Source organism: Monodelphis domestica, chromosome 3, assembly GCF_027887165.1.
Source record: "Monodelphis domestica isolate mMonDom1 chromosome 3, mMonDom1.pri, whole genome shotgun sequence".
NCBI lineage: Eukaryota > Metazoa > Chordata > Mammalia > Didelphimorphia > Didelphidae > Monodelphis > Monodelphis domestica.
Window position 1 is genome coordinate 446,446,916 of NC_077229.1, and position 27,912 is coordinate 446,474,827.

Here is a 27,912-nt window from a genome sequence, read left to right on the forward strand (position 1 = left end):
GACAGTTTCTTGGATAGAGGTATTGGATCTAAAATATAGGGAACTTTGACAAATATATAAGAATGTGAGCCATTCCCCAATTGATAAATTGCCAAAAGATAGGAACAGACAGTTTGTGGAAGAAGAAATCAAAGCTCTATATAACTATATGAAAAAATGCTCTATTTAGAGCATTATTGATTAAGAGAAATACAACTTGAAACAACTCTGAGAAATCATTTCATATCTATCAGATTGGCTAAAATGATAAAGGGGCAAAATGACAACTATTGGAGGGGATGTGGAAAAAATAGGGACACATACATTACTGGTAGAACTGTGAACTGATCCAAGTATTTTGGAGAGCAATCTGGAATTATACTCAGACATAAAACTGTGTTTACCTTTTGACTTAGAAATGTCACTATTAGATTTGTTTTCTAAGGTGATCCAGAGAAAAGGAAGAGAAACCATATGTTCTAAAATACTGTCCACCAATTGGGGAATGTCTGAATAAGTTGTGGTATATGATTGTAATGGAATGCTATTGTGTATTAAGAAATTACAAATAAAAAGAACACACACACATACACATACACAAAACTCAACCTTGGAAAGATTTGTATAAAGTGATGCAAAGTGAAGTGAGCAGAACCAGGAGAATGTTGTACGCAGTATCAACAATAATATATGATCATCAGCTGTGAATGACTTAACAACATATTATCAAGAAGGCAAGTATCCAAGATGACTCCAGGATGATAAAAAAAGATATTCACTGCCTTAGAAAGAGCAGAGTCTGAGTATAGATTGAGACATAGAATTCCTCATTGGATTTCCTCATTGGATTTTTCTAGAATGTAAGCAATATGTCTTCTTTCACAACAATAGTGTGTCAAAATGGAATCTAGAAACCCCCAACTTGTAGCCTAGTAAGATCTGATGAACCCCAAGTTTTAGGACTAGCTTGTAAACTGGAGACCCCAACGTTTGTCCTTGTTCCCTGTTCTTGTGAGAATCCACCCTGAGGGGAATCTCAAGCTAGTAGTTTCAGACTGAATAATGGACCTAAGGTAAAAGCAACTCCATTTCATGTGGGGGCTAAGCGAAAGCCCAGTGACTCTTCTTGTTTCCAGAAGACAACCCCAGTATATCACACCCTACTTTTGAGGATTGAACTAGGTGCCTTCAGTCTACCAGACTGACTCCCTGCCTACTGTGCTAAAGAATCACTTGGCTCGGACTTGTCTCCACCTGAAGAGGATTGACTGTCTTTTACCTTTAGGGTCCATTCTTCAGTCTGAAACGGCTAGCCTGAGATTCCCTTCAGGTTGGAGTCTCACAGGAACAGGGAACAAGTAAAAGCTTTGGGGTCTCCAATCGACAAGCTAGTCCTAAAACTTGGGGTTCGTCAGATCTTACTAGGCTACAAGTAGGCAGTTTCTAGATTCCATGTTGACAAGCATGTGTAGTATGATTATACACACACACACATTTATAGAATCTCTATCCTATCACTTATCTTGGGGAGGGGTAAGGGGAAAAGGCAGAGGAAAATAGAATGAGACAGATTTTTGGACATAGTTAATATGATAATTTGCTTCTCTTGGATAAGCATATTTATTATAATTTAATCCATATTTATAATGAATCATATGTATTATTGTGTTACATATGAGATTGTTATATATTTAAAAAATGGTAACCAAAAAAAAATAAAAACGCTCACCTACACACAGTGGTAAGCACTGGGTGGGGGTGGGGGTGGACAAAAATAGTCCCTGCCCTTAAGCAGCTTACATTCCTCAAGTCTTCAATTAGATTCTATCAGAGAAAATCTTTGAATGACTTTGCTCTAAGTTTTCTGATTCATGGTGTTAACTTGGAAATAACACAGAATTACTAAAGTAGTCAGGAAAAAACCCAAGTCTTTAGTCAGGAAAGAGAAAGGTCCAATAATCAGCCACTGTCACAGCCAAGCACCAAAAACTGAACAGAGCCAACACCCTGGGGCTCTAGGGTCATAGGCCTGGGAGAATGCACTCTGCTAGATGATTCTCCAAAGAACAGGAGAACTTATATACAATTTGGACAACTAAGGACAGGGAGGTATGATTGATTGACATTACCAAGGCTACAAGGAAATGAGAAGTCCAAAACAGGATAATCAGGAGAGACTGATACTGTACAATGGATACAAAAGGGAAAGATCCAACCAAGGGCTGGGCTACCTGGGAGAGGGCTTTGATACAATGGGAGACACTACTAGAACAAAAGGGTATTTAACATTTGATTTAGGTCTATTGTCCCACCTGGACTGGGATTCTTAAATTCTTTAAAGTCCATTGTTCTGTCTGAAAGGGCTGAATCTGGTACTTCCCTCAGGGTGAATTCTCTGGAGACTAGGGTAGACTGGGGGTCTTCAGATTTCAAGTTGACAATGGAAAATATTTTTTCTCTTTTGTTTGTCTCTTATTTCCTGAGTTTATTAAATGAAGAAAAACTATTTCTTTTAAATAATCACTTCTTATCTAAAAATCATATATAATAGAGTTCTACCTGAAAATATTTTATTTTATTTTTTTTTCTTAGCAAGGAAAAGACCAGAAACAGGTTTTTTTTTTAAATTTTGTTTTGCTTGTTTGCTTTTTTTCCCTTTTGTGGTAGAAGGGAGTCTGGTTGGAGTAGGTGGTTTCTGACTGGGATTCTGGGAGAGGTAGAATTCTGGAAGTCTTTCTGTAATCAAGTCATTAACAGGGTTGGGGGTGGGGAGGAATCCAACCCTGCCCTTAAATTCCTGCTGAAGATAATCATTGTTTTGTGGAGACTGTGACCTCAGAGAAAATGCAGAGAGATCCACCAACTTAGCCTTCGATGAATTAAACCTTAGAATGGAGACTTTCAACTTTTATATTTATTTGGCAGAGAGAAAGGGATCTTTCCCAAGTTGCCACATTGCCCTAAAAAGTGTAAACAAGGGCTGAAGTTCTACTGATTCCTCCAAATAGTAATTCATTCTGCTTTACTCTTCTTAGGAAAATGAGAGGCAGTGAAACCATGACACAGGAATACAGGGGCCGTGGAGACAATACAATTTAGTTAAATGTGTAAACAGTGTTTGAAGAGATAAAGATGAGGGTGTACAACACAGAACAGATTCTGAGAAACCCAAACCCACAAAGCACAAGGACTCTATTTGGTAGGACAGGCAATTTTCATGGTCCTGAAGTATAGAAAGGACCACAGAGGAGCAGTGTGCTCTTCTGCTTAGTTTGGTCCTTCTGTTGGACAAGAAGACCATTTTTCTCTTCTTCTTCATTAGTTAGCTTGTATTTTTCAACTTGTAGAAAGGTGGAGATTGTATAATCCAATTTGCTAAAACACAGCCGAAGTTTATTAATTAAATACTGAACAAAGCACCAATTATCTGCCAGGCAGGGCTATGTGTAGGGGGAACAAAGACAAAAGTGAAATAGTCCCTGCCCTCGGGGACCTTACACTCCATAAGAAGAAAACCTTTCCGCTTTTAAATATGTAAAAGAAAAAGTAAACAAAAGGTAGTCGTGGCGGAGGTGTTTGCAGCTAAGAGGATCCAGTAAGATCTAGTATTGGTTGTCAATTTTGAGTTGATCTTGGAAAGAAACTAGGTATTTAAGAGGCCGAGGCCAGGGGAGTGATTCCCAAATATGAAAATGGCCAGACTAAAGGCAGATGGAGACAGGAGATGAAATGCGTAAGAGGAATAGTAATATAGCCCGTCCGCCTGGGCTGTGGAGTGTTGGAAGCGGAATAACGCGTCAGAATGTTGTGTGTGTAAGAGGGGAAGTTTCACCACCCCTTACACAAGTTAATCTAATAAAACGTTCCAGTTCCTTTAATTCTATCAAGTGATAACTCCTCTCTGATTAAGTTCCAAGAATCAATTAAAGCCAAAGTGCTGAATAGATGTGAAGAATCCCACCTCTATTGAAAAAACCCAATCAGTCAGAGGTCCAAACTAAGTGTAAAGAGGGAGGAGTCTCTGCTTTCCCACACTTCCCTTTGACCGGAGGAAGACCAAAAGAGTTTCAAGGGTCAGGAGATTTGAACCTCTCATCAGCGACTGATGCTAAGAATTAGTCTTTGGAATAACAAGTTATACATCACTGGCCAGGTTCAAACTATACACTGATAAAAGGGTGCTTTGGGACTCTCATAAGAAGCCAGGACCTCCGAGCTCGCTGAAGTGTGGACGTTGAAGGATTCTCTGAAGATTCCCGGAAATAAGAAAAGGACTAAAAAATGTGAGTTCCTTCTTTGCCGTACGTGGTCTCTAAACTTGAGCCCAGTGTTGCCCTTGACTCTAGTACTGAGGAAAGATTTGTATTAAAACCTTTGGGGCCACGTTTTATACTACCTAGTCTTAGTAAATACTCCGAAGAGGTAATTAATTACCTTTGGCTGGCTGATTGATACCAATTGCGGAATCTACGGAGAGCCTATCAGTCAAAGGTTATGAATGAGGGTGTTAGAAATTGATCTCAGGGTAACCTCTAGAATCGGGAGGGAAGAAATTGTAGCTGCTAGTCGGGGCCCTATTCTGTTTGTCTGAATGTGCCTTGGGACACGCAATGTGTGCTGAGCTTGTAGACCACGCGAACTCGGATATATTTATTTATATATAAATATATTTAAAATTAAATGTCTATATGCAGCATTTAAAAGCTGCATGTAGACAAAAATGACAAAATGCCCATTTTGCTGAAAACACAGGAATTATTCCTTCTTCCTGCCACCAGTGTTATAAGAGGAAAATATTTAGTTGAAAATAAATGGAGGGGGGGGGGCAGCTGGTGATACAGTGGATTGAGAGCCAGGCCTAGAGATGGGGGTGTGGGTGGGGGGTCCTAAATTGAAATCTGGCCTCAGACACTTCCTAGCTGTGTGATCATGGGCAAATAATTTAACCCCCTTTGCCTCACTTTTACCACTCTTCTGCCTTGGAACCAAAGAAATGGGCTTATTATTTCTTTGAGGTCTGGTCTTATTTCTAATAGTCCTAGAAACTTTGGGCTTTTGGTAATTTGTGAAACTGAAGTAATAAATCCAATTTTTAGAAATACTATAACGTATATTAGTTGGAATATTTCATAGTTTTTCCTGTGCCCAGTTCTTCCTGTATACTTCCTACCATCCATTTATTTTCTTTTTCTAAATAAATAAATAGAAATTAAAGAAAGGTCTTGTCAGCTGAAGTTGGCTTGAGCCCTGTTCAGATTAGGAACTGGTTTGGTAACCAAAGATCAAGAAAGGAAAAATGAGGGATGGTTCATAACAAGAAGGAATGTTTAAGCAGATTGTCCTAGAAAAAAAAATCCATCCTCATTCAAGTGAATGGAGTTCTCAAGCTTGTTCTAGTCCTTCATCCTTGGGTCCCTTTCAATCAAATGCTGTGGGAATAAATGTTTATAATAAATATGAATGTTTATACTACTGTTAACAACTTTTTTTTTTAAACCCTTAACTTCTGTCTTGGAATCAATACTATGTTTTGGTTCCAAGGCAGGAAGAGTGGTAAGGGTTAAGTGACTTGCCTAGGGTCACACAGCCAGGAACTGTCTGAGGTCAGATTTGAACCTAGGACCTCCTGTCTCTAGGCCTGGCTCTCAATCCACTGAGCACCCAGCTGCCCCCAGATAACTTTGATCAACCTTTAAATGCTGACTTTTCTTTTCCCAATTTCCCATTATTCCAGTGGGACTGAATTTTTGAGCATGTTCAGTTAAATTCAATATGAGATCTGTGTGTTAAAGAAATGTCATCTAGCTAAATATAACTAAAGGAAATCTATTTTATACATAGACATGTCAATCGTAATTTTAATTTTTTTATTTGTCAATTTTTAAAACATATTTGGGGAATAAAAATAAAACTAAAAAAATTATTTTCTAAAGAAAATAAATGGGTGGTAGGAAGTATACAGGAAGAACTAGACACGGGAAAATGTTGAAATATTCCAACTCAAAGAAATAATAGACCCATTGGTCAATAAGGAATTGAATTAAAATGGAAAATTAGGGATTTTGAGGTCTATAACTGGGAGGGATCTTAAGAGATTATCTAATCAAACCCTCCATTTTACAGAGGGGGAAGCAGATTTAAAGATATTGAATGACTTGCCCTTAGCTACAAAGACAATAAAGAATTGAGTTAAATTTCAAACCCAGGTCCTCTAAAGCCAAATTTAGCACTCATATTACTATTTAATTCTTATTGATATTTCGTATTCTCATTTATATCCAGTGGAGATGTGACATAGGTGTGGGTCTGTGAGAAGAGCACTGGTTTGAGTTTAATTCCTGAATTATTTATTATGTGATGGGGTGGGGTAGAGTCTGGGCTAGTTGCTTAACCTCCCTGAGCCTCATTTTCTTCATCCTTAAAACTGGAGGGAGGTTGGACTTGATGCCTTCTGAGAACCTTTCCAGTTCTAATTGCTATGATCCTGTGATTACTGCAATTTCTAAAGTCAGTAATTCTGGGTAGCAAATTTATTAATTGACTGGTTGAGACAAATTTATATGGTTAAACGATTCTCCCAATAATCAAAAAGGTACATGGATACAAATTTGGGATCATATTATTTAGCTCTTTCCATGGACATCCCAAGACTTCTCCAACTGTCAAATAGCTAATGTGGGAGTTGGAGCTTTCAAAACTCAAACTCTTCCCACTCTTTTTGGTAATGGTGAATAGTCAAGAAATCAAAAGTAAATACTTCATTATATCCCTTATCTATTACTCAGGTTATATTGGGAGAAAATATTTCTTAAAGGAAATGCAAAAGTCAAAGGATTGATTGGAGCCCAACCCAGACTATAATAATAAATCAGTATATATTAAAAATAAATTCTCTCAATCCCATGAACCTATAAAAATACTACCTCCATAAGGTGAATGGATCAAAATTTCCCATTCCTGAGATCCTCTCTAGTGTGTGCTAGGCTACTGGAAGCTCTCTTTTGGCATACTGGAATAAAATTAAGAAACCACATTATCTTATTGAATGACATTCTTGAAATAGCCATTTGGACTGGAAATCCAGGTAAAAGAAATTGAAGGGAGAGAAATGAAAGTAGCCTTTATTTTATTAAGAGCTAAGTAGTACCTTTAGAGTGGACTGGGAAGAGTTTGTGTCTATATCCAACTTGAGAGGTGAGAGATATAAAATGAGAGATATAAAACCTTTAGAAAGAGTTCAGGAGAGAAGCCATAAACCTGAACAGATAGTTGAAAAGTTAAGCCAATAAGAGTTAAGCAAAAGGAACTAGAAGCCTGGAAAAGAGGAGTTGAGGGGCAATATTATAACTGTCCTCAAATTTATGAAGGATTCTTAGCCAAGGAATGACAGTGTTCCCCCACTACTGAAGGACCAAATAGGAGGTAACAGTAGAGTCAAAATATTGAAGGTTTCAATTAGGTACAATGAAATGTTTCCAGCCCACAAGAATTGTTCAATGTTGGTATGATTTTCCTAGAGTGATTCTAGGCTCTACTTCTATAGTGGTCATTAAAACTAATAAATATTCAGCATGGTACAATTGAGAAGAAGATAAGATTTTCTGCTGTAGTTCTAATGTGTATTAGCTGCACAACCATGGGAAAGTCATTTAACTGCTGAGTTTCACAATTCATAAAACAGTATTCACTACCTCCCTCACAGACTTAGGAAGATAGTACTTTGTAAACCTCTGAAGGTTAGATAGGTGTGAATTATCACAATTTATCTAGAAAGATATTGAGATTATCCAGAAAAACAGAATGAAATATCTGTACAAAAATATTTATAGCTGTGCTTTTTAGAGTGGCAAAAAATTGGAAAATGAGGGAGGTGTCCACTAATTGGGGAATGGCTGAACAACTTGTATCTGGTAACAGAATACTATTGTGCTCAAAGGAATAATGAACTGGAGGCATTCCATGTGAACTGGAAAGACCTCCAGGAATTGATGCAGAGTAAAAGGAGCTGAACCAGGAGAACATTGTACACAGAGATGGATACATTATGGCACAATTGAATGTAATAGACTTTTCTACTAGCTCAATGATCCAGGATAATGCTGAGGAACTTATGAGAAAGAATGCTGTACACATCCAGAGAAAGGACTGTGGGAGTAGAAATGCAAAAGAAAAACATATGATAGATCATGTGGTCAATGGGGATATGACTGGAGATTTTGACTTTTAAATGATGATTCTATTGCAAATATCAATAATTTGGAAATAGACTTTGAACAATGATACATGTATAACCCAGTGGAATTGCTTGTCAGTTCTGGAAGTGGGGAAGGGATAGGGGTGGGAAGGATCATGAATCACATAATCATGGAAAAATATTCTTTTTTTTGCCATTTACTTTTTAAAAAATATTTTATTTCTAAAAATTAATTTGGTCAATTTAGAACATAATTCCTTGGTTACAAGAATCATATTCCATCCCTCTTTTTCCTCCCCCCACCCTTCCCAGAGCCGAAGTGCAATTCCACTGGGTATTACATGTGTCCTTGATCAAAACCTATTTCCAAATTTAAAAGAAAGTCATTCATTTTGGTATTTCATACTTAGTAAAGAACAAGATAACTGCTTAACTTCAGAGTCTATTCCACTGGGTATTACAGGTGTCCTTGATCAGAACCTGTTTCCATGTTGTTTGCACTAGGATGTTCATTTAGAGTCTACATCCCCAATCATATCCCCTTGAGCCATGTAATCAAGCAGTTGTTTTTCTTCTGTGTTTCTACCCACACAGTTTCCCCTCTGAATGTGGATAGTGATTTTTCTCATAGATCCCTACAAGTTGTTCAGGATCACTGCATTGCCACTAATGCAGAAACCCATTACGTTCTCTTGTACCACAGTGTATCAGTCTCTGTGTACAATGTTTTCCTGGTTCTGCTCCTCTCACTCTGCATCACTTCCTGGAGGTTGTTCCAGTCTCCATGGAATTCCTCCAGTTTATTATTCCTTTGAGCACAATAGTATTCCATCACCAACATATACCACAATTTGTTCAGCCATTCCCCAATTGAAGGGCATCCCCTCATTTTCCAATTTTTGGCCACCACAAAGAGAGCAGCTAAGAATATTCTTGTACATGTCTTTTTCCTTATTATCTCTTTGGGGTACAGACCCAGCAGTGCTATGGCTGGATCAAAGGACAAACAGTCTTTTAGCACCCTTTGGGCATAGTCATGGAAAAATATTCTAAATTAATTAATTTTAAAAAGCAGAATGAAGGGGGCATCTGGGTAGCTCAGTGGATTGAGAGCCAGGCCTAGAGACGGGAGGTCCTGGGTTCAAATCTAGCTTCAGACACTTCCCAGCTATGTGACCCTGGGCAAGTCACTTGACCCCCATTCCCTACCCTTACCACTGTTCTGCCTTGGAACCAATACACAGTATTGATTCCAAGATGGAAGGTGAGGGTTTAAATTAAAAAACAAAACAACAAAGCAAAACAAAAAAACCAGAATGAAATGAGTGACTTCTCAGGGTTCATTTCAGCTTTTAGATTCTGCAATTCTGTAACGAACTCCTGAAAATACTCCACTCTATGAAATATGTCTACATAAGAATACCTCATCAGTAATAATAAATTCTTTACCTTTTGATTGATAAGTACAGGTGCATTATCTAAGGAAGCACTCCAGTTGAGGAAATCTGTCACATCTACCACCTTGGGTCCTCGGAGCAGCTTTTCCTTGAGGTTGGTGGCATATTCTCTGGTTCCTCCTTCTATGAGTGAAATCACATCATCTATAATGTGTTTGCGTTCATTGTCATCTGCAACAAGAGAGAGGACAAAAGTGGCATATTTATTCATAAATCAAACCAATCATTAAATAGGATTTACGGAATGCTTGCTGGGATCTTGGTCTACATTCCACACTAGGACCAGGAGATATTTTTTTTAAACTTCCTTTTACTTTCCTAAATCTTAACACTTTGAGGTGTTCTTTGAAGATTTCAAAGATGCCAACTTTATGTCAAGTGACATGAATAAACTAAACATAATGACAAAACAAACCCCATATTATACACAAACACAAAATACCAAATTAAGATATCTTATACAGATGTGTATGTGTATATATATATATACATACACTTCTTTATACATTTATACTTGTGTATATACATATATGTATATACACGTTTTCTTTCTTTTCCCCCCAAATCCATATTATGATTGTAGAGACCTTTGGATATAGCAATCACTACCACCAATGAGGATGTAAACTCTTCTGTAATTCAGTCAGTTGCTAGTCTTTCGTTTTTTTTTTTAAACCCTTACCTTTTACCTTAGAATCAATACTATTTTTAGTTCTAAGGCAGAAGGGCTAGGCAATGGGGGTCAAATGACTTGCCCAGGGTCACATAGCTGGGAAGTGTCTGAGGCTAGATTTGAACCCAGGACCTCCCTTCTCTAGGCCTGGCTCTCAATGCACTGAGCTACCCAGCTGCCCCCAGTCCTTCATTTTTTAAAGAGGATCACTGATAGCATGGGTTGATGTCTTGGATTTTAGTGAAGCAGAGTTGCAAAAAGTCGTCAGCCCCACTCTCTCTTCCAGAGCCATCAAAGTCCAGTGGCAAGTGCCCAGAAGTAAGACACTGCCCAGGATCCTCAGCCAACTCAAAGTTGGTGAAGCCAGCAGCTTCCTTCTCCATTGCAGCTGCCCAGCTCACTCTGCAGTTCATGAGCTGTTTTCTGCCCCATTCTTCCTCACTAAAATGACCTCCACTGCCTCGGATTCCTCAACTGCCATGGTTGCAGCTTCAGAGCAGTCGAAGAGTAAGATCAGTGACCTGCGGGTGTCTGATCTCAGATTGGAGTTGAAACGACGGAACCTGCTTTGTAGAGGAGTGAAAACTGCCCTCATTGCCCGGCTCAAGCAGGCAATTGAAGAGGAAGGAGGTGATCCTGATTATGTTGACCTGTCTTCTTCCTGTGATACTTTGAAAAAGAAAGCAGGGGCTGAAAGCAAAAGTGAGATAGAAGAAACAGATGATCTAAGTGAAGATGCCTCAGAGAAAGATAATTTACTTTTCAAGGAAAGTCAGTCAGAAAATTCAGAGACCAGTGATCTGAATGGGCATGACAAACTGAAGGACTCTGAAGAAGTCGGTGAAAATGATGAATATAATAATTCCAAGGATTTTTCTACTGCTGGTCATAAAAAAGGTCATGAGTTAAAACAGGTAGAAGCAATACAAGGCAAAGTAAAAGACCTTAAAAATCAGGAAAATGAAGGTCAAGACAGGGAAGATGATACCATTCTTACAATCCCAGATATTGAAGAAGAAAAGGAAAAAGATACAATAGGTTCTGGTGATGGTACACAAGAAGTACCCAATCATCTTCCTTCAGAAGAGAAACTAGATGAGGCTGATCAATGGGTTCATGAAGAGAGAGAAGGTAATGTGCCTGTGAAAGAATCTGAGGATGACATTTTGCTCACAATCCAGGCTGAAGATATCATCTTTATGGATTTTGATGGTGACGACCTAGAAACAGATAAAAATGTGAAAATTACAGAGTCTGAAGCAAGTAAGCTAGAAGATGGGCAGGATGCCTTTGCAAAGAGCCTGGAGAAGGAAAGCAAAGATTATGAACTGAACAAGAGTCATAAAGATGGTAAGAAGGAAGAACAAGTCAAGGGTGATACTGCTAAAAAGGAAACCAGAAAAAATCCTAAGAAAGCAGAATCTGAAGACAAAGAAAAGGATACTTTCAAAAAAGGACCCTTGTCTACTGAGGCCTCTTGTCAAACAAAAAACTCTTCAAAGAAATCTAAGGAAAGCAAAACATTGTCTTCAAGTATCGCACATCTTCCTCTTACAGAAATTCCTGGACAACAGATTTCTGTTGAGAAAATAAAAGGTGATCCTTCTAAGAAAGAATTAAAGAAAGAAAGTGATGAAAAATCAAGTTCAGGCAGAAATACTAGAGATAGAAGATTCACAACAAATGATAAAACTAACAAGACTCAAGTCTCTACTAAAAAAGAAGATAAAAAATCTGACAAAAAAGAAAGTAAGGATTGTAGGAGAGCAGAAGATAAAGATGAGAAGGATGTTAATAGACCAAAAAGTCCAACTTCAGTGTTAATTAAAAAAAGGGAAGAAATTAAACAAATAAGTGTGAAGAGCCCAAGTCATGTGGTAATTTTTGATCAAACTAAAGGAGATCATTCTAGATTCGCAAGAAGGGAGAAATGTGACAAATTGGCAAGGAACAAGGAGAGGGCTAGGCAAGATGGAAAGGACAAAGATTACAAAAGTCAAAAAGATATATCATCTTTGGAAAAACTGAAGGATCAGAGAATGCCAGAACAGCTAGTAAGCCTAGAAAGAACACAAGCAATGGAACTTAGAAGGCAAAGAGAGATTGTAGAGATGCATCGAGAGTGGGAACGCATTAGAATGTTTCGAGAAGAGGAGGAACTCCAGCTCTTTCAGAGAGAAAGAGAGCGACTTAAAATTGAAAGGCAAAAACTAGAGAGAGAGAGAATGGAGCGCAAACGCTTGGAAGAAGAACGCATTCAAATCAGATATGAACGTTTGAAGGAAGCCGAACGTTTTGCTCGGGAACGAGAAGAATTGAGAAGGCAACAACAGCAACTTCGTTATGAGCAAGAAAAAAGGAATTCTTTGAAACGGCCACGTGATGTAGATCATTGGCGAGATGATTCTTACTGGAATAAGAGTAAAAAACTGTCTCATGATACAGATGCACGATTTAGGCATGGATCTGACTATAATCGCCAACAGAACAGATTTTATTACTTTGATCACAGAGAGAGGACCCAATTCCCTGAGGATACAGCATCTCTTGATGCTTCAACTTTTGAAAGGCAGGAGCACTTTGTCAGTCAAGGGGAAAGGAAAAAAAAATATCCAATTGAACAAAGAGAAGAAGATCCAGGGTTTGAAAAGTATCCCCCAAATTTCAGTGATTCCAGAAGAAATGAGCCACCACCATCAAGAAATGAACTTAGAGACACCGAGAGACAAGAAATGTGGGGAGATAGAATTGAGAGACCAGTTCATGACAGGTCTGGTGCATCTCGTAGATATCCTAGAGAGGGTGGTGCAAATCCTCTAAGACAAACCTCTTGGAATCATGAAGGTGGCATGAACACGGAAAAATGGAACACAAAGATTGAAAGACCAGAGAGATCAGGAAGAGAAGTTTCTGGACACGTTATAGGAGGGAACGGAAACAGTTCTTCTGGTTATGGAAGCAGAGATGGAGATAGAGGAAAGAGGAAGTGGTGGACAGCAGGATTCTGAAGATCAATATATGATTGAATACCATGGAGGCGGAACAAAAGGACCAAGAAAAGAATGGCATGGTCCAAGTTCTCAAGACAGTGACACAAGGAGAATGAGTACAGGAGGAGCAGGCATGATACCTCAGCATAAAAGCAACTCATCATCAATTAATAGAATTGAGCAGTTTACAGGCAATGCTATATAAAGAGAAAGGGGCTTTGAATTTAAGCCATTTAAAGGTGGACTTCCAAGAAGATTCTGAATTCAGCTGCTTGACACCATTTCAAGGTGATTTATTGAAATCTCTTGTAAACTTTTAACAGATAAATCAGAGGACAATATGACTTACCCAGGAGTTTTGTCAAACTCCTTTCTCCCCCTTTTCTTTCTTTTTTTAAAACATGATTGCTTTCCTCAATTGAGAAGGTATTTTCATAGTTGGAACATTTTTTTCCCCTGTAGCATTAGAGTCCCATTTAAGAAGTAAAGAAGTAAAGAAAATTTGAATGGAAACCATTTTAACATATGAAGAGTAGTTTGCAACTGGATAATAGTTATTTTTAGTTACCAGCATCAATTCTGTCACCTCAGACTTTAAAGTTGCACACGGTGTCACAAGAAACATTTATTACCTTCATCTTGGAGTTCATAAATATATTGAAGCTAAAAAAATATTGCCACCTAATTTGTAGAAATAAAACTGTTCCTTGTATGTCCAAGTATTCTATAACCTTTGTTTGCAGAAGATACTGTTACATTAAGTGCATCTGTGTATCCTAGTAAAAATATTCCTTTTTGAATGAGGGAATGTTCCTCAATTGGGGAATATCTGAATAAATTATGGTATGTGATGGAGATGGAAAACTATTGTGCTATAAGGAATGATGAATTGATGGATTTTTATAAGAACTGGGAAGAGCTATAAGAACTGATGTGCAGTGAAATAAGCAGAATCAAGAAAATATACACAGTAACTGAAACACTGTGGAATGATCAAATGTGATTGACTGCTACTAAAGGCAATGATCCAGGACAATTCTAAGGGACTAATGAGAAAGAATGCTATCTGCATCTAAAGAAAGAACTGTGGGAGTAGAAATGCAGAAGAAAACATGTAAATTATCACTTTTTTATATGAGTATGTGATTTAGGGTTTTGGTTTTAAAGGATTGCTCTTTTGTAAAAATGAATAATATGGAAATGGGTTTGAGTGATTTTATATATATAATTGCTTGTCAACTCCAGGAAGGAGGAAGGAGGAAGGGGGAGAGGAGAGAGAAAATCATGTAACCATGGAAATTTTTTAAAAATTAAACAAATTACTCTGGCATACCACCTCAAAAAATAATTTAAAAATAAAAATATTTCTTTCTGAAATAAACCTTCATATCCTATTAAAAAAAAAAAGTCCAGTGGCAAGACAAAAGTCAGGATGACTTTTGATTGCCCAGGATGCAGTGGAGGACCTTGCCATTTTCAATGTCTGATTAAGCTTTTAAGTGTTCCTCCATAGTACCTGCTTCCCCTCTCTGTGGCTTTGGACAGACTGTTCTTATCTCCTGCATTCTACTGGGGGAAGTCTTCACATGCTTAGGGATATCTATCAATTTTGTCACCAAAATGCCACATTGAAGCATTGGAATTGGATCTTGTGGAAGAATTATACAGGAAGGGAAGGTATGGATAGCTTTTGGTCTGCTCTTTTGGAGTATCTGTATTTTTGAACTTACAAATCCACAAAGGTATCAAAAAACTAAAGTGTATCGGTTTTTCACTGAATTTTCCTATTCATGATATTTGCCAAAAGATCTGACACTAAGTAGACCTTAAGGAGGTCACGTAACTATTCTGAGATCATAACTTCCTCATTGGTAAAATGTCAGGGATGGGCTAGATGGTTCACCCCACCTCATAACATTTATGATTCTGTGGTCATGAGAGAAAAGCTAGCAACATGAAGACTACTCAAGAATTAACTATATTTACAAGTAGCTTTCTCCCTTCATTAAAGTAAGCATAATGTGAATATAGCAAATATTTTAGTGTCCTCAAGCACTACTGACATATAAATAAATACCTTGGGGAAATTTTTCTTCAACTAGAATTAATCATAAAACCAAAATGCTAACCAAATTTTCATTAACCATGCAAAATAGCTGTCAGTTTTAATGCTGCATGATAAAAGAACACTTCCATTTTTACTCCTGTCATTTTGAGCAATTTTTTTTTTAATACCCATACCTTTCCACTTTAGAATCAATAGCGGAAGAGTGGTAAGAAGAGATGCATCAAGTTTTCATAATTCAAATGGCTGATGATTGAGTGGAACTCGGCCTCAAGATAGTGCCTCTGCCCAGGGATCTTTTCTGCGAATTGTTCCTTTTCCCATGGCTTAGGAGAAGCATACCCAGGGCCAGTTCAACCTATTAGAGGATGCCCTCCCCTCCAACATACCACAATGAGATTGTTCCTCAAACACGCTGTTTATGAGGATTTAGGTAAATCAGGATGGGGCTCAAGGTTGGACTTTTTAAAGGTCTTGTCTCCTACCTCTAGCATTCAGTGGAATGCCTTGGATGGTCAACATGAGGTGTGTTGTAGTGAAGAAAATCTGAGAAGGAAGGGAATGTCCCTGTTGACTTGAGTAAATGTTTCTGGTCTTCTAGTAAAGGTCAGGTAGATGGGGAGGTGGGAGATATCACCCATTGTGGGTAAAACCTCCATTTCATTTGGATCTATATTTCTTATCAGTAAATATGCTCCAGTAAATCACTATTCTAACCTGGCAAATGGTGGGCATTAGTATAGATACTGGAGCATGCCCTGTAAGCACAGGCTGGAGTTTTTGAGATATATCTCAAAAAAAAAAATGGAGGCAACTGGGTGGCTCAGTGGATTGAGAACCCAGCTTAGAGACAGGAATTCCAGAGTTCAGGTCTGGCCTCAGACACTTCCTAGCTGTGTGACCCTGGGCAAGTCTCTTAACCCCCATTGCCTTGCCCTTATTGCTCTTCTGCCTTGGAACCAATACATAGTATTGATTCTAAGATGCAAGGTAAGGGTTTAAAAAAAAAGAAAAAGAAAGGGGTGGTAGGAAATATACAGGAAGAACTCTTATGTCTTGGAACCAATGCACAGTACTGATTCTAAGGTGGAAGATAATGGTTTAAAAAAAAAAAGAAAAGTGGATACTATGGAAAATCAATATTGAATTGTGAAATGGTTTCCCTTTTTGGCTCCCAGGAACAGTTTGACTTTAAAGCTACTAACCAGGCAAGGCTATGAAACTCAGTTGAATCCTCCCTTCTTTTCTCTAGATCTTTTGTCTTTGTCCAGGATAACAAAGTTACCTTGTTTTCTTTTCCACAACCTTGATGACCAATAACCTCTATCTACTTCCTATCTAGTGCCACAGAGATCTAAGGGCAGGTATTTAGAGTTATTTCCCACACCATAGGGCTTGCCTGGTACCATCTGCATGTAGATTGTTTCCCAATTTGGAAATCTTGGTCTTCTACCTTTTTTTTCCTTTCAAATCCTTCCCTTCCCTACCTACCATACCTTACCTTGATATATACCATATATACACCTTTTTTTAAACCCTTACCTTCCACCTTACATATCTTACCTACCATACAGTACTATGTATTGGTTCCAAGGCAGAAGAGTGGTAAGGACTAGGCAATGGGGGTTAAGTGACTTGCCCAGGGTCACACAGCTGGTAAGTGTCTGAGGCCATATTTGAACCCAGGACCTTCCATCTCTAGGCCTGGCTTTCAATCCACTGAGCTGCCCAGCTGCCTCCTCTTCTAACTTTTTACTGAAAAGGAGCTGATCTCCCTTGCCTCAACAAGACTGGAGAAGATTGGGCTATGTATTAGTCCCAGATGGGTCAGTAACTGGTAGCAGTGGGGTATGGATGGTTCATAACCACCTGAGACATAAAACTATCTACCTCAATGACTCAGTCAGTGTTAGTGTCCTGAGGTACATTGTTCTCTGGATAGCATTCATAGGATAACCTTTATATGCCCACATTGGACAGGATCATGGGAAAGATGACAGGAATCATGGATGTAAACCTGAAGTTCTTGATAGCAAAGATGGTTGGAGTAGGAAGAAGCAGGAGAGTCCAGCTCTCTCCAAAACTAATCTAACAAAGATTTAAGATTGCTCTTGAGTAGAGAGTTTAAAGTCTAAAGGGAAACCACCGGGTGCCATTTTTCCAAGTCAACCTCAGGAATTCAGCCCTTAGGCAAAGTCTGGAGGGAAACTGGAACAGGGATGAGTCATCAGTTATTGCTCTGAAATAGTAGCAGGGTCCTGAATTCATACCCTGGGCTCAGACCAGGGGTAAATCTGCAGCTCTGGCACTCTAACCCAAAGGCAGATTTTGGACTTAACCTCTGGGAAGATGCAGCCAGGAGTGGGTCTGCAACTAAATTATTCTGACCTCCTTTTGAGCTCAGCATCTATCTGGGACTCAGCCCAGGGATGAATGACTAGGGTAGGGGTTTTAGGTTGAGGGCTGATCTATGGCTCAGTGGAACTGAACTTACAGACCCTTATGCCTCCCTGACAAACATGTACAGACTGTTTCTAATACAAAGTTCCATGTGATCAATAAGACTTGAAGAATGAGTAAAATAAACAAAAAACTCCAATGAAAAAGGAACTTTTATGGCACCAAGAAAGTCATCATTTAAGAATCATTCAACTTCCTGAAAACAATGACCAAAATAAGAGCCTGGACTTCTTGTAGTATTTTAAGAAATCAAGTAAGAAAAATTCCCTAGATCTATTAGAATAAGAGAACAAAATAGAAATTGAGAGAATTCTACTGGTCATCTCCTAAAAGAAAATCCATAACAAAAATTTCCGGAAACATCATTGCAGAAATCTACAAGTAGCTTGTGTCAATGTGGAATCTGGAAACCCCCAGCTTGTAGCCTAGAAAGATCTGATGAACCCCAAGTTTTAGGACTAGCTTGTAAGTTGGAGACCCCCAAAGCTTGTCCTTGTTCCCTGTTCCTGTAAAATCCACCCTGAAGGGAATCTCTGGCTAGCAGTTTCAGACTGAAGAATGGATCCTAAAGTAAATGCCAATCCCAGTTAGGTGGGGCTAAATAAATGCTAAGTACCCTTTTTGTCTTAGGTAGTCAGTCTTCCCTATTGTATCAGTAACCCTTTTCCTAGGAGACCCACACCTGGGTTGGTATCACCCTTTTAGTCTTCCCATCCCTTACACCCTAGCCTCTAGCTATGATTCCTTTCCCCAGTTTGATTGTATCCTATCTGAACACTCCCATTTCCTTGTAGCTATGGTAATGTCAATCAATCATATTTCCCTGTCCCTTGGTTTCCCAAAAGGTACATAAGTTCCCCAAATTCTTTTGTTCCTTGGAGTTGTCTAGTGAGGTTGGTTCTCTCAGGGGTCAGTGACCAGAGCAACCAGAGTTCTAATCCTCAGAGCTCTGCGTGGAGGCCAAACTTTGCACTGCACCCTTTTCCTCATTTAAAGAGTGGTTTTTCTGACTATTTAATAGTTCTGTGTTTTTTCTCAGTTGACACCAGAAAGAATTCTCATACAGAGGTGGCTCTGTTAGGATTGTGGAAGATTTAAAAGCTACTACTATTAAGGAGTAGAGTTCAAAAGATAATAAGCTTATAACCAAGAATAATTTATAGCAAAACTGAGTAAACCTATAGTAGAAAAAATGAATCTTTAATGAAATAGAAGTTTTGCATAAATTTCTGATAAAAAGATCAGTAGAAACTTTAAAATGCAACCAGGAATAAAGAAAAACAGAAAAAAAGGTAAATTTGAGGGAATAACCAGAATGGATTATATCAGGATGAAATGATTATTCTAATGAGAAATGGGAAGAATGCTATCAACATTCCTTTAGAAATTAATGTAATCAGAGGTCTGAGAAGTAGTTAAATAAAGCAGAGAGCCTGGAAGTAGTTTTTTTTTTTTGTGCTTAGATGATCTTCAAAGAAGAAAGGAAGAGGGGTGGGGGATGTACCAAAAGATTGATGGGGAACTTAGATCAAATAATCAGGACACACTAGTAGAAGATGATATAAATTTAAAAAGGAAACAGGTTTCATTTGAATTTTTCTTAAATCTGAACTGGTTAAAATAGAATAGAAGACAGGTATGCACACAAATAAAATTTGCTATAGGAATGCATTCAACTCAACAGTGAAATAGAAAAAACTGGGGAAGGATGGATTCAGGGAGACATTAGGCACTGGGAAGATGGTGAGCACTGGGATACAAACACAGGCAAGCAATACAGTCCCTCTCCTTAAGAGGCTTATATTCTAATGGAGGCAGGCCACACCGAGGGGGAGCTGAAAGCATTGGAAAAACATGCAAGTAACAGCATTTATGTCTGGTGGTAGGAAGTGGTATGGAGGTCTGGTTCTGGGCAAGATAAGGGGATATCAGAATCTGTGAGGTTCTTAGTGTAGGGGGTGGAAAGAAGAGGGAAAGAAGGGGTGCAATGAAGTGTCCAAAAGAACTGATTTAACTCTGAGTGAATCAGTGAATTCAGTGCATGAAAATTTTAGCTTAAATGAGGGTACTTGAAAGATTTGCCTGAACTCTCCAGTATTTAAAGAGATACTTCTCTGAGGAAGGAGTGACCCAGAAGACAACTATCAATATCAAGTGGTGTAAGGGGCATGCCTCTGTCTCTTCTCTCTCCCTCTCCCTCCCTCTCTCTCTCTGTCTCCCTCCTTTCTCTCTCTCTGTCTCCCTCCCCCTCTCTCCCTCTCTGTCTGTCTTTCCCTCCCTCCTCTCTCTCCCTCTCTCCATCTCTTGTCTCTGTCTTTCACTCCCTCCCTCCCTTTCTTTGTGTCTCTATCTCCCTTACTCTCCCTCTCCCTCTCTCTGTCTCCATCTCTACCTCCACCCCCTGTCTCCCTCCCCCCTCTTCCTCTCTCTGTCTCCCTCCTCCTTTCTCCCTCTCTCTCCCTCTCTCCCCATCCCCTCTTCTCTCCCTCTCTCTGTCTCTATCTCTGTCTTTCCCTCCCTCCCTCCCTTTCTTTGTCTCTCTGTCTCCCTTACTCTCCCTCTCTCTGTCTTTGGGTCTCTGTGCCTCTCTCTTTCCCTTCCCCCCTCCCTCCCTCCCTCTCTTCCCTCCCTTCCCTCCCTCCCTCCCTTCCCTCCCTCCCTCCCTCCCTTTCTTTGTCTCTCTCTGTCTCCCTTACTCTCCCTCTCTCTGTCTTTGTGTCTCTGTGCCTCTCTCTTTCCCTTCCCCCCTCCCTCCCTCCCTCCCTTCCCTCCCTCCCTCCCTCCCTCCCTTTCTTTGTCTCTCTCTGTCTCCCTTACTCTCCCTCTCTCTGTCTTTGTGTCTCTGTGCCTCTCTCTTTCCCTTCCCCCCTCCCTCTCTCCCTCTCCCCCTTTCTTCCTCCCCGGTCTAGGACTTCTAGTGTGAGGGCCAGTCTTCGGTGCACTATGGTGCCATCTAGCGGCCCAAGGAGGTCTAGCACCTATGGCTTACTGAGCCCTTTTCAGAGCTGCTCATCCACCTTTGGTGTGTCTATCTACCTTTTGCCCAACTCTCGCTCGTGACTCCAAGAAGCTACATGTAGCATATACATTGGCCACACCCCAAAGGAGGGTCACCCAGAGGCCTCAAACCTATTGCTGAGTTGGGGAATGGCTATTGCGGAATACTTAGAGCTTGGCCAGACTTTGAAGATGCCAAGATCATCCACTGAATCCTGGGCCATGGCCAGTCATCTTGACTTTTGTCTTGCACTGGATTTGAATGGCTCTGGAAGAAAGAGTAAGACTGGTGGCTTTCTGCAACTATCTCACTAAGTCCAATTCATTCACATCACCCCATGATGCCATTGGTCCTTTTTGAAACAAAGAACTAGAGGCAGCTAGGTGGTTCAGTGCATAGAGCACCAGGTCTGGGGTCCGGAGGTCCTGGGTTCAAATTTGGCCTCAGATAGCTATATGACTCTGGGCAGGTCATTTAACTCCAACTGCCTAGCCGTTACCACTCTTCTGCCTTAGAACTGATACTTATTGATTCTAAGACAGGAAGTAAAGGTTTTAAAAAGAGAAAGATGAACAACAACTATGAAAGCCAACTTAAGGAACTCCATAGGAGGCACAGAGTCATAGTTTTGGAACAGAGACCCTGGGAAGTCCTACATGCAACTGGCAAAAGTATAGGTTCTCTGTACTATCTGAAACAGTTAAAACAAGGCAGCTCGTTTTGTCTTTTCCAGACTAATCATTTCCTTTCTAACTCAGCCTCAAAAACTCCCTAATGTATAGCCGGTTCATAAGGTCATATTCTTAGACAGAAGGACCTTCAAAGTCACCAAGTCCAATTCTCATTTTGAAGATGAGGTACCTGACACACAGAACGGTAAGCATCAGGTGTGGTTTCATGGCCAGAATTTGAACCTAGCTCCTCTGATTCCGAAGTCCATATGCTTTCTGCGGCTCCATTTTCCTATGGATGTCTAGTTCAATTGTTGAAGAAATGCCATTTTCTGGCTCTTTGAAACTCCAAAAAGAGGGTCCATTGCATGGCAAGAAGCACCATTACAATCTGAACTTGCAGCTTTTAAGGGAGATATAGAGAAGGAGGAGAAATAGATATCTTGATTTTTAGTGGAATGAATAAAGAATTTTAGGGACATGCCCTCTGTGGGAATGGGACCAATAGGTGGTGGTAGTTAGGGGCAACTAATAGGATCAAAGATAGCTTATCTGGGGGCAGAGGGTTTAGTTCATGTCATTCTAGGATCATTCAAGTATTTATACTAGTGACAAGAAAATCTGGACAGCCAGGGAGATGTCTTGGAGTGGACACTGGGACAATGGTCAAATCAGCTGCTCCCCTGCTAGAATCCTACCTGCTAAAATATCTTACCCACCAGGCTAGAAATTCCTCCTTTATTCACTCCCTTGAATTAAAGCATCCAAAAGTACTGTTAAAATGAAACGTATCTGCAAGGTGTGACACAAGAAATCATTAGCAGTCATTAATATCTCAACTCCAATTTGTTGTCAGATGAGCTGAGTAGAGAGTAGGGTGATGAAGGAATTGGGTTTGGGACCGATGAGGTTGGATATGGGGGTAGATCTCAGAAAGGTTAGAAGAAAAAGCCCTGGGAATAGAGGGCTTGGGGATAAGTACATTTTGATTGATGGGAAGGGATCCCCAAACAACAAGCAGTCAAACCACTAGTATTCATATGCCAGGCACCTTGGATAAATTCTGAGGATAAACAGCAAGAATAGTTCCTGCCCTCAGTGAGCTTATGTGAAAGCTCTAGGAGCATGGGGGTAGGGAGAAAGTACAGAGTACATCGTAAAACTAGCCAGAGCGGTAGGAGAGAACTTACAAAAATGAATGGAGTAAGTTAAAACAAACCTAGGATGTCACTATATCACCGTCAACACTTGTCTCTATCAACAACATAGTAGAATGAAATTGAACACTGGGCATGGAGTCAGGAAGATCTGAGTTCAAGTTTTGCCTTAGGTCTTTATTCGCTGGGTAACCTTGGGCAAATCATGACCTCTACTTGAGGTTCCTTGTCTGAAAAATGGAGATGATAATACACCAACCTTCTAGAGTTGTGAGGATCAAATAAGATAATGTCTGTAAAGCATTTGGCATGGTACCTGGCATAGAGAAGGAGGAAGTGCTTAATAGAGGCTTACTTCCTCTCTTCTGCTGTTACTGATTTCCAGCCAGAACCTGTATGAAGTATTTCCCTTTTAAGAGGTTCTGTTTTGTTGCAAATCAAAAGATAGACATCCTGACCCAGTTCCAAATATATGAAAATACTACGAGGGAGGAAAAAGTAGTAGGAAATTCTTTTTTTTTTTTTTTTTTTTTTTTTTTTTTTTTTTAAATATATTTTATTTGGTCATTTCCAAGCATTATTCGTTAAAGACATAGATCATTTTCTTTTCCTCCCCCCCCCAACCCCCCATAGCCGACGCGTAAGTCCACTGGGCATTAGATGTTTTCTTGATTTGAACCCATTGCTTTGTTGATAGTATTTGCATTAGAGTGTTCATTTAGAGTCTATCCTCTGTCATGTCCCCTCAATCTTTGTATTCAGGCAGTTGCTTTTTCTCGGTGTTTCCACTCCCATAGTTTATCCTTTGCTTATGAATGGTGTTTTTTTCTCCTGGGTCCCTGCAAGTTGTTCAGGGACATTACACCGCCACTAATGGAGAAGTCCATTACGTTCGATGATACCACAGTGTGTTTGTCTCTGTGTACAATGTTCTCCTGGTTCTGCTCCTCTCGCTCTGCATCACTTCCTGGAGGTTGTTCCAGTCTCCATGGAACTTCTCCACTTTATTATTCCTTTTAGCGCAATAGTACTCCATCACCAACATATACCACAGTTTGTTCAGCCATTCCCCAATTGATGGGCATCCCCTCATTTTCCAGTTTTGGGCCACCACAAAGAGCGCAGCTATGAATATTTTTGTACAAGTCTTTGTGTCCATTATCTCTTTGGGGTACAGACCCAGCAGTGCTATGGCTGGGTCAAAGGGTAGATATTCTTTTGTCGCCCTTTGGGCATAGTTCCAAATTGCCCTCCAGAATGGTTGGATCAGTTCACAGCTCCACCAGCAATGAATTAATGTCCCTACTTTGCCACATCCCCTCCAGCATTCATTACTTTCCTTTGCTGTAATGTTAGCCAATCTGCTAGGTGTGAGGTGATACCTCAGAGTTGTTTTGATTTGCATCTCTCTGATTATAAGAGATGTAGAACACTTCTTCATGTGCTTGTTAATAGTTTTGATTTCTTTATCTGAGAACTGCCTATCCATGTCCCTTGCCCATTTATCAATTGGAGAATGGCTTGATTTTGTGTACAATTGATTTAGCTCTTTATAAATATGAGTAATTAAACCTTTGTCAGAGGTTTCTATGAAGATTTTTTCCCAATTTGTTGTTTCCCTTCTGATTTTAGTTATATTGGTTTTGTTTGTACAAAAGCTTTTTAGTTTGATGTAGTCAAAATTATTTATTTTACATTTTGTGATTCTTTCTATATCTTGCTTGGTTTTAAAGCCTTTCCCCTCCCAAAGGTCTGACATGTATACTATTCTGTGTTTACCCAATTTACTTATGGTTTCCTTCTTTATGTTTAAGTCACTCACCCATTTTGAATTTATCTTGGTGTAGGGTGTGAGGTGTTGATCTATTCCTAGTCTCTCCCACACTGTCTTCCAATTTTCCCAGCAGTTTTTATGAAATAGTGGATTTTTGTCCCAAAAGCTGGGATCTTTGGGTTTATCGTATACTGTCTTGCTGAGGTCGCTTTCCCCCAGTCTATTCCACTGATCTTCCTTTCTATTTCTTAGCCAGTACCAAATTGTTTTGATGACTGCTGCTTTGTAATATAGTTTTAGGTCAGGGACTGCAAGGCCCCCATCATATGTGTTTTTTTTCATTATTTCCCTGGATATCCTTGATCTTTTGTTCTTCCAAATGAACTTTGTTATGGTTTTTTCTAAATCAGTGAAGAAGTATTTTGGTAGTTCAATGGGTATGGCACTAAATAGATAAATAAGTTTGGGTAGGATGGTCATTTTTATTATGTTGGCTCGTCCTATCCATGAGCAGTTAATGTTTTTCCATTTGTTCAAGTCTAGTTTTAGTTGTGTGGCGAGTGTTTTGTAGTTGTGTTCATATAGTTCCTGTGTTTGTCTTGGGAGGTAGATTCCTAGGTATTTTATTTTGTCTAAGGTGATTTTGAATGGGATTTCTCTTTCTAGTTCTTGCTGCTGAGCTGTGTTGGAGATATATAGAAAAGCTGATGATTTATGTGGGTTTATTTTGTATCCTGCAACTTTGCTAAAGTTGTTGATTATTTCAATTAGCTTTTTGGTTGAATCTCTAGGATTCTTTAAGTAGACCATCATGTCATCCGCAAAGAGTGATAACTTGGTCTCCTCCTTGCCTATTTTGATGCCTTCAATTCCTTTATCTTCTCTAATTGCTACTGCTAGTGTTTCTAGTACAATGTCAAATAGTAGAGGTGATAATGGGCATCCTTGTTTCACTCCTGATCTTATTGGGAATGCATCTAGTTTATCCCCATTGCAGATGATATTAGCTGTTGGTTTTAGATATATACTGTTTATTATTTTTAGGAATGACCCTTCTATTCCTATGCTTTCTAGTGTTTTTAATCGGAATGGGTGTTGTATTTTATCAAAGGCTTTTTCTGCATCTATTGAAATAATCATGTGATTCTTGCTAGTTTGCTTGTTGATGTGGTCAATTATGTGGATGGTTTTCCTAATGTTGAACCAGCCCTGCATCCCTGGTATGAATCCTGTAGTAGGAAATTCTTAAAAGATTCTCAGAGAAAGGAGGCAGAAAAAGATGCCACATGGAGACCTGAAGAGAGACATACTTACCAAAACGCTTCCAGTTTACTGACGAACAGTCAGAACCTTTTATGTTGGCTTCGAAATTCACTGCACTTTGGTAAGACAAATCCAAATCAAGTCCAAGGCATTTCCGCACATCTTGTATTTCAAGACCTAAAAAAGGGAATTCATTTGAAGATTTCTGAAGGATTTATACATTAAATTAAATGCAAATAAATATTCACTTTGTTACTTGAGGGGGTGAAATGGGGTTTATTTGTTTCTGAGGAGTCATTGCTGATGGTAAAGGCACAGTGGCTGTCTTTCTGCACCTTCTCTTATTAGTATTACTCAGTTGCTATCTAATAGAATTTTGTTGCTTGACAACTTAATGGTGAATATCACACCTTGTTTTGCCATTCCTAGGTAGAAAAGGTATTGGATTGGGATTGAAGAGACAATGATAGAAGCAAGATGTCCTGGACCATGGGCATGGGAACATAGGTACACAATATACTTTTGTCTATTTAGAGGGGGAACACTGGAGAGAGTCAGCATAGTATGTTTATAGCACTAGACCTAGGGACCAGAAGATTGTATTCAGATTCTGAATCAGACATTTACTAACTGGGTGATCTTCTGACTGAAAAGTGACAACTTCTTTGGGCTTCAGTTTCTTTATCTGCAAAATGAATCGTGTTGACTTTGATGACTTCTAAGATCCCTTCTAGCTCTAAATCCTCTGATCCTTTTTCATAAAATTTTGTGACAGGCTGGCACTAGGTGAAGAGCGGCATGCTGAAGAGTGTGTGGATCTGATCCACCTCCATGGGGGTGGGGCCCCAGGAGATTGGAATCTTGAGGAGCAGAAGGTTCCTTCTGAAGAGCAGTTGGTCTCTCAGTCTGGAGAAGCTGAAGAGGGAGGTTTGAATAAGACTTTCTCCTGAGGGTTACCCCCTTTTTCCTGCTTGTGACTGGAAATCCTTCCCCCAACACTCCCCAATTGAAGAGACTCAGTGAAGAGAAATCTGAGAAAAGGCATTTTGAATCTCTGTCAGACTTTACCTCAGCTCCTGTTGCCTGGGGTCTGAACTGTGGCCAAGGGACCAAACCCAGGGTCAGTCAATCTGAGTTTCTCAGGGGGCTTAGGCTGCCAAGGCATGAGTTCTCCCCAAACTCGAGGAGGGAGGAAAAGGGTTTTAGCTATAGAAAGTGACTCCTTTTCCCCACTATCCTCTCCCATTCTTTCTCTGCCAGTAGTTATTCCTTTGTATTACCCTGATTGAGTTAATTGACATTAAAGTAGTTATCTTTTCCCTAAGCTTTGAATCAAGTGTGAATGAACAGATCAAAGGGAGAAACATCTTCCTAAGAAGAAACCCTTTGGTCTCTAGTAGCAGAGGGGGGATGAGGGACAAGAGAAATTTGGGAAAACAGCCATAGATAAGGAGGGAAGGCAGAAGGGGGAAAATCTTCAAACCCTCTCTCCTCTCTCTGAACCAACCCTAAACATCATTTGTCTTCTAGATCCTGTTCCCTTTACCATCCCCAAACCTTTTCTCCATTACAATTTCTTAGGAAAAATCACATGAATCATAACTTCATAAGAAATGTTATGACCCGATTATATCTAGGCCATTTAGATCTCATTTTACACATGAGAAATCTGAGCCCTAGAGAGAGGAAATGGCATCTCCATTGGCATATCCAGCCTATGTTTATTTTTAAATTGCATGTTCTTTGGGCATCTCCTACTCAATGTATATATGTATATATATAAAGACAGAATTCATTATCTTTCTTCCCAAGTCCACCCTTCTAAACTTTCTTATTTCTGCTGAGGATACCACTATCTTTCCAGTCATCCAGGTTCAGCCTTTTGGTGTCATCTTGGACTCCTCATTCTCCCTCTCCCTAGATAGCTCTCAGTTGCCACATCTTTCTGGTTCTGCCTCCATAACACTCCTTGCATCTGTCTTCTCTCTGCTCACACAGCTATCACTTTCAGATTCTTATCATTACTCATCTGGATTATTACAATAGTCTCCTAATTGCTTTCTTCCTCAAATTATCTCTTCCTACTACAATCTGTCCTTTCTTTACAAGACTGTTAAAAGTGTTTTTTCAAAAGTGCATTTCTGACTATGCCACCCAACGCCCAGCCCAAACCAAACTAAATAAACTCCAGTGCCATCCTATTCCTTTTTGCATCAAATATAAATTTATCT

At 39.5% G+C, this 27,912-nt stretch overlaps 2 protein-coding genes across 4 annotated transcripts in view; one reads left to right on the forward strand and one right to left on the reverse strand.

Moving 5' to 3' along the window:
- Nucleotides 1-27,912, reverse strand: part of C9 (complement C9) — an 82,651-nt gene that overhangs the window by 13,737 nt on the left and 41,002 nt on the right. The window contains exons 8-9 of one of the 2 annotated variants that reach the window (XM_007487420.3): nucleotides 25,733-25,858; nucleotides 9,623-9,801 (exon numbers count right to left, since the gene is read on the reverse strand). In XM_007487420.3, the coding sequence (XP_007487482.2) occupies nucleotides 9,623-9,801; nucleotides 25,733-25,858 (305 nt within the window). Of the gene's footprint in view, nucleotides 1-9,622; nucleotides 9,802-23,375; nucleotides 23,658-25,732; nucleotides 25,859-27,912 lie in introns of those variants that run through there. The other variant, XM_056824567.1, reaches the window with a different exon arrangement.
- Nucleotides 3,880-27,912, forward strand: part of LOC103101159 (SAFB-like transcription modulator) — a 43,920-nt gene continuing 19,887 nt past the window's right edge. The window contains exons 1-2 of one of the 2 annotated variants that reach the window (XM_056824566.1): nucleotides 3,967-4,262; nucleotides 10,590-14,623. In XM_056824566.1, coding sequence (XP_056680544.1) covers nucleotides 10,750-13,311 — 2,562 coding nt within the window. In that variant the 5' untranslated portion in view covers nucleotides 3,967-4,262; nucleotides 10,590-10,749 and the 3' untranslated portion in view covers nucleotides 13,312-14,623. Of the gene's footprint in view, nucleotides 4,263-10,589; nucleotides 14,624-27,912 lie in introns of those variants that run through there. The other variant, XR_008917865.1, reaches the window with a different exon arrangement.